The sequence below is a fragment of the Colobus angolensis genome, unplaced genomic scaffold (genome assembly GCF_000951035.1).
Source record: "Colobus angolensis palliatus isolate OR3802 unplaced genomic scaffold, Cang.pa_1.0 Scaffold288, whole genome shotgun sequence".
Taxonomy (NCBI): Eukaryota; Metazoa; Chordata; class Mammalia; order Primates; family Cercopithecidae; genus Colobus; species Colobus angolensis.
Window position 1 is genome coordinate 658,755 of NW_012116132.1, and position 10,990 is coordinate 669,744.

The following is a 10,990-nucleotide window of genomic DNA, read 5'->3' on the forward strand; positions in this document are numbered from 1 at the left end:
ATCAAGGGATATGCGATCTAGGAAGTTTCTATATTCAGAATGGCTCTGCAAATATCTAAATTCTTCCTTTACTTTAAAGAAGGCAACACTGGAATCACAAAACAATGAAATAAGGAGTGGTTGATGTAAAATAGACAAAGGGGAGCTCTTAACAGCAGATCCATCCTCAAAAGAATAGGCCTGTCCCTCTATTAAATAAAGACTGGCAAAGGAATGCATGTTTATAATACCTGCTTGAAATCTTAAACAAAACTGCTGAATTTATACTTAGGTAGTTTTAAACTATTTATGGAGTCAGATAAGAGCTTCAACCACACATCAGCTCATTGATTATCATGACAACAGCCTCGCGCCCTGTATAATAGGGCAGGTGTTTTAACTCCAGTTCTTGGATGAAAAACTGAGGTTCAGAATTCATCAGATGGGGGAAATGGCAAAGTGAGGACAAGGAGGCCCTCTTGCCCAGTATGCTTTCCCAGAGAATGAGTAACCAAATGCAAAGTGAAATTTAAAAAGAAAAAAAAATTTAGGGAGATGGCTTGGCAAAGTTAATCATGAGAAACCAATAGCTTTTTGAGTAAATGCCAGTTGAGTGTTTGGCTGTTATCTCATTGACTCATCTAAGATTTTTGAAAATCATTCATTACCTATACAGAATAAATAGTTTTTGGGTTTTTTGTTTTTGTTTTTGTTTCTGTTTTTTGAGATGGAGTTTCGCTCTTGTGCAGTGGTGTAATCTCGGCTCACTGCAACCTCCACCTCCCGGTTCAAGCAATTCTCCGCCTCAGCCTCCTGAGTATCTGGGATTACAGGTGCCCACCAACACACCTGGCTAATTTTTGTATTTTTTAGTAGAGATGGGGTTTTGCCATGTTGGCCAGGCTAGTCTTGAATTCCTGACCTCGGCTGATCCGCCCGCCTTGGCTTCCCAAAGTGCTGGGATTACAGGCGTGAGCTACCACGCCCGGCCCCAGAATAGTTTTATAACAAGGTCATTAGCAACTAAAATGTAAAAGAAATAATTTGTGATCCTGCCACCTCCAATCAACAAAGTTCTTTTCCTTCCTTCCTGGCCCCTCCTGGTAGTGTCCATGATAGACATGCCTCACTGGTACATCCCTGCTTCTGTCAGGAGCCCTGCATGGGTGCCACAAAATCTACACAATTTTTAATGGATGCTTAATATTCTACCAAACTGAATAGACCTCATTCAACTCAAATGGATCCCCACCATTGAGTATTTAGATACAGTCTATTAAAATACATATGTATGCATGTGTGTGTGTGTATTTATATACATATAATGTGTGTGTGTGTGTGTGTGTGTGTATGGCATTACTATAAAGACATTGAAATAAACATGGCCATGCCTGCTCAGGGCTTAAAAGCAAGGATGTGAGCTGAGCGACATGACCCCCTGGTTTAGTTCCCCGCATACACCCCACTCCTGTCCCCATTCCTTCCCCACCCACCAAGCCCTCTTCTCACCAGCTCTCCTGGGAGGGGCTTTGCAGAACAATTACTCACATTCAGCGCATGGATGGGTTTGGTGACATTAAACTTGTCCATAGTGGACAGGATGATGGAGGGTGTGGTCAGGAAAAACAGCCCCAGGAAGAGGGTGAAGTTGATGCCCAGCCACTGTAGCCACCAGCGGAGGCCCTGGATAGAGAGGTTCTTCCTGCAGAGGGGAGAGGGGACACAGGTCTCCAGGCTTGTCTCCCAGTGCTCGTGGCTTAGGTGGGTCAGAAGGTCAGATTTAGGCAGACCAAGAGACTAGCCTGGGAGCAAGTTCTCCACACTGACCTTGAACTACAGAAAGGCCAAGTCTTAGGTCCCCAAGAGCTCAGAGGGAACAAAGGTTATTCTCTCAGATGTGGCTCCCCAGCTAGAGTGTGGGGGCCAGAACCTACCCAAAGAGATGGCATGAGCACCCAAGCAGGCCAAACAAGGCCTTTTTTTTTTTTTTTTTTTTCCTAGAGACAGAGTCTCGCTCAGTCATCCAGGCTAGAGTGCAGTGGTGTGATCTCAGCTCACTGCAACCTCTGCCTCCCAGGTTCAAGCAATTCTCCTGCTCAGTCTCCCATGTAGCTGGGACTACAGGCATGTACCACCACACCCAGCTAATTTTTTTGTATTTTTAGTCAAGACAGGGTTTCACTATGTTACCCAGAGTGGTCTTGAACTCCTAAGCTCAGGCAGTCCCCACCTCAGCCTCTCAAAGTGCTAGGATTACAGGTGTGAGCCACCATGCCCAGCCCCAGCATGGCATTTCTTAGACACATCTGCAATGCTTTGTGACTAATGACACATTCTTCCCAAGGGGGCTATGGCTGGGGTGCAGGGACAAGGGAGGCAGGGACAAAGGAGCAAAGGCATAGCTTGCACCTGCCCTGGTCTCTCATCCCAAAGAACAGACCCACAAAGCAATCCTGAGTTTAGGAAGCCCTATGAACCAAAGAGCAAAACTGTCGAAGGCAGAACTAGAACCGAGCAGAGAGGAGCAACTCAAGCTCATTCTGTGCAAGGAGCTGAGGCAGAGCTGGGCAGGCAGCTGCGCTGGGTCTTGCGCTGGGTGCCCTTACCCTCAGCACAGCACTGGAGGCTCACCATGGCCCCATGGACACAGCTCAGCTCACCAGCACAGCTCCAGGCTGACACTGGACCTAAGTAAGACTACACAAGCTGCATGTGGCTACTGAGCATTTGAAATGTGGCTGGTATGAATTGAGAGGTGCTAGAAGTGTAAAATACACACCAGATTTTGAAGACTAAGTGTGAAAAAGAGAATGTAAAACATCTCACATTTTTCAAAAATTGATTGCATGTTGAAGTAACAGTTTGAATATATTGGGTGAGATAAATTATTAAAATTAATTTCAGCTGTTTCTTTTTACTCTTTTAGCATGGCTATTAGGAAATGTAAAATTACATTCAGAGCTGGCATTATATTTCTGCTGGGTAGCACTTGAATGCTAGTGAGGAACACTGGAGGGAAGGGCTGGGCAGATACCCCAGTTGGGCCACACTGAGCACATCACAGCATCACGGCCCAGAGAGTTGCAGATGTGTGGAGATCTCCATTGACTGCCAGGTCACACCTGTGCTCCAGGTGATGGGCAGCTCCCACCAGGAACCCAGGCCTCTCTCCCACCTCTCGCTGGTCTAGGAGCTCACCAGCAGATGTCCTCAGGGTCAGCGGCAAAGGTGACTGTCCACTTGGAGGTACAGAGCTCTCTGCTATGGGAGGACGGCTGGGGCTCCCCTTTGCACTGAAGGCTCTGACACTTGCAGGCGTTGAAATCTTTCAGGATGCTGCAAGGAAATGTAGAAACAGCCAGGCCCAGGCTACTCAGGTTACCATGGCAAGTGAGGACTGAGTAGGAGTGGCAGGCAGTGACACAGGACCTTTGCTTTGTTGTGATTAGTGTATTATGAGTAATGCTATGTAAGAGACGCCATGCTAGCACACTGTGTGGAGAATTTTGTTTAATCCTCGCAACCACCAGCAAGAAAGGGAGTACTATTCCCATTTTACAGATAAGGAAACTGAGGGCAACACATCCCAACACACTGCTCTTCCATAGGGCCATCCCCCTCCACCCTGCCTGTTAAGCTGGAGCTCTGATCAATGCTACCGTCAAGCCAGTGGCTCACCTTTTCATTCTGTCACTTTTTCCCCAGGCCCAAGGGTAGCAATAGACCACGTTACACACCGCCTGTTTCCAAGCTTCCCTCCTCAAGGCTCCCACCTCGACCCTCACCATCTCAACAGGTCACAGCTTTTCCTCCTTTAACCTCCCATAAGAAGCCCAGCAGCCCCTCTACTCCTGCCTCAGACGGCTTCCCCTTTCCTCCTGCCCCAGTGTCTACAGGGAGGCAGGAAGTCCTGTGTGAGTCCATTCCCAGTGTCACAATGCCCGGGGCAGAGAAGGCAGGGGGAGGGGCAGTGGCTGGACATCTCCTTTCGGCACCCCTCTTCCAACCCACCCCCTGCTGCTCCTAAGGCGAGATGACACTGAGACCACAGGCATGAAAGCCTAGAATCCCATGCAAAGGGCCACTGTGAAAAGCCATTCCCCAGGGTGGAGCTTCTGACTGCAGTGAGCGCCCCAGCGTGCCCCAGGGGTCTTCCCCACAGCTTTGCATTTGTGGGAAGGTGGGGAGCCACAGACAGAAGGATCTGTGGTCCAGAGCAGATGTCTGAAAGGAGGGTGCCTCCATCTCCCATGGGGGAAGGCTAGCACATGAAGCCAACAGGATGGGTCCAGGGCAGCAGGGAAGAGCCCGGCAGTGGGACCAAGCCACATCAGCTTGAGGGGGTGGGCCAGAATCACCCACTCCATGGCTGCTGCCCACAACCCCACCACCTGTCACACAAACATGGGCTGGGCTGGCCGAAAGTGAGTGTGGGTGGCTGAGGGAGGAGAAGGAAACACCACAGATAAATCCCAGGGATGGTGGGTCAGCAGTACCATCTCTGCCCAAGAGGGACAGTGAGTTATCTGGAGGGGAACAGGGAGTCATCCAAGAAGGGGTCTGGGATGTGCCCACACTCACTAGGTGGCCATGGACTTCTCCTGGAAGGTGACAAAGGCCATTCCCAGGGGCTGGTCCTGGACGTGGCATTCTTCCTCTGTGATCCTCTCCAGCAGCCTGTCCTTCATCCGCGTATAGTAAGAGATGGCGTCTTCCTGCCAGAAGACACATCCCATTGGGAGGATGTGGCCCCATGCAGGTGTCTGGGGCACCCCCAAGCCAATGCCTGCGCTCCCAGCCGGGGAGCAGGGCCCTTACCCACTCACAGCCCAGCACTTCACAGCAGCAAAACTGGCCACAGGGCTTGGGGTTGATGAGGGTCCGCTGGCCTGTCTTCACCTGCAGGTTCGTATAATAGGTCAGGCTCTTCTCAGTCTTCTTTCTGTAGGGGTGGGAGCAGGGGCACAAACTTCAGATTCAGAATCCTGTGGCAGAGACCCCCACACCCACAGTTCAACCATCGGTCGCTAGGGGAGAAGGAGGAGTCCAGGGCTTCCCTCCTCCCCTCCTAGCTGGGGGATGCAAGGCCAGCAAGGAAGGAGTGGGCATCTCGCAAAGCCCGCCCGCCACTCACCTCTCCTTGCACAGGTAGATCAGTTTGGCCACGTTGTAGCACAGCTGGACATCCACCACTTCACACGTGGGGTACGCATCCCTGTGGCCAGGGAGAGAAGGAGGCAAAAGAAGCCATTGGATAAGAAAACACACTAAGCAGGAGACATGCCCACAGATCCAAGGGAAAGGATGGCAGAGTGATCTCGCTGCTGGTTTCTGTGCCAGCAGAGACCTCTCTTCTGTCTTTTATCCTCCAAAAGGGGGAAATTTTGAAATTTAATACAAAGAGGGCTTTTGTTTTGTTTTGTTTAGAGACAGGGTCTCACTCTGTCACCCAGGCTGCAGTACAGTGGCGCAATCAAGGCTCACTGAAGCCTCAACCTTCTGGGCTCAATCAGTCATCCCACCTCAGCCTCCCAAGTAGCTCAGACTACAGGCACATGCCACCAGGCTGATTTTTATTTTTTGTAGAGACAGGGTCTTGCTGTGTTGCCCAGGCTGATTTCGAACTCCTGGCCTCAAGCACTCCTCCTGTCTCACCCTCCTAAAGTGCTGGGATTATAAGCATGAGTCACCGCACCCCACTAGCCTTTTTTAGTAGTTTCAGCTAACTGCCTGGAACTGACAAGTTTATACCCACTTGGCTTGCAATCAGCTGGCACTTCTCCCGGGGAAAAATGAACATATCACTATCCCCTCTGAAGACCCAAAGGAATAGATTTATTGTTTGTGCTAGGTCAGTATCTACCTTGAGCCCTCACCGAAATCCTATTCAGGTAAGCTTTTTTAAGGTCACACACCTTTCAGCGAGTCTAATGAAAGCAAAGGACCCTCAGACCAAAAAATGTCTACACACATATTAACAACCAGCAAGGCCAGGTGCGGTGGCTCATGCCTGTAATCCCAGCACTTTGGGAGGCTGAGACAGGTGGATCACTTAAGGTCAGGAGTTCAAGACCAGTCTGGCCAATGTGGTGAAACCCCACCTCTACTAAAAATACAAAAATTAGCCAGGTGTGGTGGCGCACACCTGTAATCCAGCTACTCGGGAGGCTGGGGCACGAGAATTGCTTGAACCTGGGAGGCAGAGGTTGCAGTGAGCAAGACTGCCCCACTCCAGCCTAGGCGACAGAGTGAGACTCTGTCTCAAAAAAAAAAAAAAGGAACCAGCAAAATACATACTCACTATTGACCAGGTATTGTTACATATATTGATTTATTTAATCCTCATTATAACCTGTGAGGTTTTGTCCCCATTTTACAGATGAGTAAACTGAGCCCCACAGAGGTAAGTGGCTTGTGCCCAAGATCACACAGCTAGTAAGTGTCTGAGCCAAGAGGTGAATATAGGCAACCTGGCTCCAAGGTCAATGCTCGTAGCCACCATGCAATACCCCCTCACCGTACACGCAAAATTATACATACAATTCCAGGGGATTCCAGAACCATGTAAAGCCCCACCTACCACCTGCCAGGCACTGTTCTAGGTGCTGGTAACAGGGCCTGGATGTGCTTACATTTTAGTGAGAGAGAGAGAGCCCATACGTATGTCAATCATGAAATTAAACAGTAGGACAATTTCTGGTCTCAATAACAGCTGTGAGGAAGAAAACTGCAATTTAAGCATCCCTGCCTGAAAGGCAAATTCATACATCAATCCCCACGGATTGCAACAGCATTCACTAAAAAGGCCTCCTAAAATAGAGGAAAGCATGAGTCATGCAATGTTTGTATGAGAATGAGGGGACTTTTTTTTTTCTCTTTAAAGTTATACATTAAGTGGAATTACTGTTTCCAGGTGTTGCCTAGCAGGCAACTTTGAGGAGTTGCTTCAAAGAAATGGAGAAAAATGATCCTGGTATGGAGTATTTACATATTAGTAAATATTTCTAAAATACTTAGAGTTTCTAAAGAAGTTGTTCTAATTTTAAACATTCAATTTACAATTCTGTCTAGTAATTTCCTTAGCAAGTGCTTTCTTCATAAATAGTGAAAAGTTAAAGTGTAGCCAGCTCCTAGTCCATGCAACAAATTAGTGGCTGCTGAATGATAAGGAATGAAGACAGGCCGGACATGGTGGCTCACGCCTGTAATCCCAGCACTATGGGAGGGCAAGGCAGGAGGATCACTTGAGCCCTGCAATTCGAGACGAGCCTGGGCAACATAGCAAGACTCTATCTCCACTAAAAATTTAAAAATTAGCTGTGTGTGGTGGCATGTGTCTGCAGTCCCAGCTACTTGGGAGGCTGAGGCAGGAAGATCCCTTGAGTCCAGGATTTGAGGTTGCAATGAGCTATGACTGCATTACTGCACTCTAGCCTGGGCAACAGAGCATGACCCTGTCTCTAAAAAAATAAGATAATAAAAAAAGGAATGAAGAAAGAATAAAATGTCAGCTCCTAAGCCCAGCCTTCAGGTCCTCCAGCATGGGGTCCTGGGAGCCTTCCCAAACTGCTTACCCTGTCCCCGCACCCCACCTCCACCTTTCCTGATGCTCTGGGCCTTCCCCCGCATCCCTGGCTGCACGCGTAATCTCCTCACAGGAAAGCCTTTCCTCCAGCCTCCATCTGCAGGAATTGGTGCTGCAGATCCTCAAAGGGAGCCGCTGGAAAGGTGGTTCTACCAGGGAGAGCCTGGACTCAGACACAGTGCTCACTCAACAGACACCCACTGTGTGGGTGGACAAACCAGCAAATGCAGAGATGGCCCTGAGGTCCTTCCACCTGTGAGACCCTAGCCCTGTGGGTCTGTACAAATGCTCAGCTCACATGTCTTATTCTGCAAAGGTGATGCTAAGATCCCCAGGGTGAACACTTTTTTTCCCCCATATGCTCTCAAGACGTTTATTTGCACCTACATCCTGGTCTGTGCTCTGGACACTGTGCACAGGCTGCTTGAAGAGGATAGGCCACCACGGCGCCATGCATTGCACAGCACCAGCAGGGCTGGCACACTGGAGCCACTCCATACACTGTGGCAGGGCCAGATCCTTCTCAGATCTCATCTGGATACCCAAGCGAGAGACAGCAGGCGCTCACCTAAGGTGCTTGCCCTGTGGGTGGGGCTGTGCTGGTCCTGTGTGGAGGGGGCTCAGCTCTCCTCCCACCCCGCCTGCTTACCGGAAGTGGCTCTCCACAGTCTCCTTCCTGGCATCTCTGGGGAGTCCTGTGATGAATAGGGTCCGCCTCACCTGTCCAGGAAACACAGTAGGGATAGAAGTCACCCACAAGCCAGTGTGCAGGTATGCTCAGGTTTCCTACCCCACTCCAGCCTCTGGAAAGTAAACAACAGGAAATTAGAAGGCTCCAGTTTTCTCCTTCTGTGGCCAGGGGAGCCCCAAAGCATGTCATTTACACATCATCTTCTTCCAGGCTATACAAAGAATCCACTTCCAAAGCAACTCTATGAGCCTTCTTTACATGGCAGAAGACTGAGAAAGAGGTGAAGTGACTCAAATGTGGTCACACAGCAGATCAGAGGAGGACCCAGGCCTGGAACCAAGCCACAGAAGCGCCCCTCCCCTGTGAAGCTGTGGGTGGTAAAGAGAAAGGGCTGCTCTCAACCCAAACTTCTTTACTTAGCACCAGTAACTGTCCAAATCTTGAAACAATCCACCAGGAAATTGTTTTTTTAAAGATGATGCCAAGTGTGAGCAAGAATAAGCAAGCCAGGCTCCTGAGGCCTTCCCAGAGCTCACTGTGGTCAGGGCCTGCAGCAGAGCCTGGGAGGCCCCTCCACTCCAGCTCCCACCTGAGTCTCTCCCAGCACATGTCCCCAAGCCCCACCTCACTCACCAGGTTCTCCTCTTTGTACTTAATGGACTGAGTGTGGTGCCGCATGAAGCCCACAGTGAGGAAGAGGTAAATGACGGCAAAGATGGTATGCAGCCAAAGGAGGTCATTGCTGAGGGGGAAACCGCCTGCCGTCAGAGCTGGGATCCCAGGCAGGGAGCTGGGGGTGCAGAGCTGGGGCCTGGTTACCCTCAGTGGGCACTGAACTGAGGACCAACAGCTTCATTGCAAGAGATGCCTCCCACAGAGGCTGTGTGGCCAATGCCCCTCAGCCCACAGTGAACACTTCAGAGGGGTCCCTGTTCCTGTTCTGACAAATGAACTCCAGATCCACAGGACCCTCCATGTTTCTTAAAACCCTGGCAAAACAGTGCCTACCTGTAGCGTGTTCATGCCCACAGCTCAACAACACACTAGCTGCAAGGGGCCTTCAGAACCAGCTGGGTCCCTTTGGAGTACCTTTGGCCTGCCCTGGGCTCCTGACCTGCCTTCTCCTTGATCTCACCCATCGACACCTATCCCCACAGGCTCCATACTCACTCAGTCTGCAGGTTTGCTATTGTTGTCCTCCCAAAACTGTACGGGTCTTTGTCTGCAGAGAAGCACAGATACTTAGTTCCAGAGTCATGTGGGGAAGCAGAAGCGGGCGTAACCAATCAGCCTGGGTTTGTGGAGCTCTGGGGAGGAGGAGCATGTCTGGACCAGCAGGAAGACAACGCCTGACTGGTCTTTCCAGAGCTATACCATCAAGGCCTCTGCTTGACACCAACATGTTCCCTGATAACTTCTCAACCTTCCATTGCAGGTAAAGGCAAAATGTGAATTCATTTTGTTTTGAGAAAACTACAAACATCCTACGCTGTTACAAAACCAACGTTGGGAACCACTGGGTATCCTAAGTGGATTCATGGTAGCATTTTGTAAGGTGGATTCTTGCAGTTGCCCTTAGCTATAATGCCACACCCTGAGTTTAATTAAGTATCATGGATATCTTCTGGGTCCATTAATTGTGACCTCCTAATTTGGGTGAGGGCAGGAAAGTATAAAAGACTCTCTAACAGCCCCTGATTCTGTAAATCTTGGGAGGCTTTTTCCCCTATTTAAATACAACCAGACATTGATATTGGGGCCCCAGTTTTAGCCTAGGTTTGTGGTAGATTGTTCTCCAGATCTTTAATCAGATGGAAATGTTCAGAGAGTCACCCAGAGACCATCTTACATCTGAACTGGAGCAGGAATCCTGGGGTTCTGGTCTACCACAGTGAACCCTTTCCCTAGGACTGCCACTCTGTCCCATTACAACATAGACAAGGGTGAGGAGGGTCATTACCCAGCAAGTCGCCTGAGAGGTTGACGGGCAGGATGACACACAGGGACAAAAAGCTGACCACCACCAGCAGGAAGATGATGTGCCTCTGGAAGGACAGGTAGTGGATGGCGTCCTCCCCACACCATTCCAGGATCTGGTCATCACTGGCCGAGACACATGTGGAATCTTAATGAGCAGCGAGAAGAGGCCTCACGGCTCTGCATGAAGCGTCTCATATCATCCTCACCACAATCTTATGAGATGGTTTGATTGTTATCCCCACATTTTTGTTCACATATGAGGAAATAAAGGCACAGGAAATTTGCATAACTTTCAGGATCTCACATGATATAAATTCCAGAGCCCACCATCTTAGCCCCTGTACCATACTTGAGGTAAAGGAACACCAGCACTCCATCTGATGTTGCTAGAAACATTTGTGCCCTAGTTACATGTGTCGGAAAGGTACATAAATACAGTCATCTCACAGCCTTGTCCTGCTTCTAAGGAATCACATTCAGAATAAAGTTAGGGCTGGGCGCCGTGGCTCACGCCTGTAATCCCAGCACTTTGCTGAGGCAGGTGGATCACCTGAGGTCAGGAGTTCAAGACCAGCCTGGCCAACATGGTGAAACTCTGTCTCTACTAAAAATACAAAAATAATAATAATAATAACCAGTCATTGTAGCACACTCCTGTAATCCCAGCTACTTGGGAGGCTGAGGCAGGAAGATCCCTTGAGTCCAGGATTTGAGGTTGCAATGAGCTATGACTGCATTACTGCACTCTAGCCTGG

General features: G+C 49.5%; 1 protein-coding gene across 2 annotated transcripts in view; it reads right to left on the bottom strand.

Moving 5' to 3' along the window:
- The window catches only part of TMEM63A (transmembrane protein 63A), a 43,633-nt gene that overhangs the window by 11,955 nt on the left and 20,688 nt on the right, over positions 1–10,990 (bottom strand). For both annotated transcript variants that reach the window (XM_011948942.1, XM_011948941.1), the window contains exons 7-15: positions 10,216–10,358; positions 9,426–9,477; positions 8,889–8,997; positions 8,214–8,284; positions 5,114–5,194; positions 4,798–4,921; positions 4,561–4,694; positions 3,178–3,315; positions 1,528–1,681 (exon numbers count right to left, since the gene is read on the bottom strand). In XM_011948942.1, the coding sequence (XP_011804332.1) occupies positions 1,528–1,681; positions 3,178–3,315; positions 4,561–4,694; positions 4,798–4,921; positions 5,114–5,194; positions 8,214–8,284; positions 8,889–8,997; positions 9,426–9,477; positions 10,216–10,358 (1,006 nt within the window). The remainder of the gene's footprint in view (positions 1–1,527; positions 1,682–3,177; positions 3,316–4,560; positions 4,695–4,797; positions 4,922–5,113; positions 5,195–8,213; positions 8,285–8,888; positions 8,998–9,425; positions 9,478–10,215; positions 10,359–10,990) is intronic.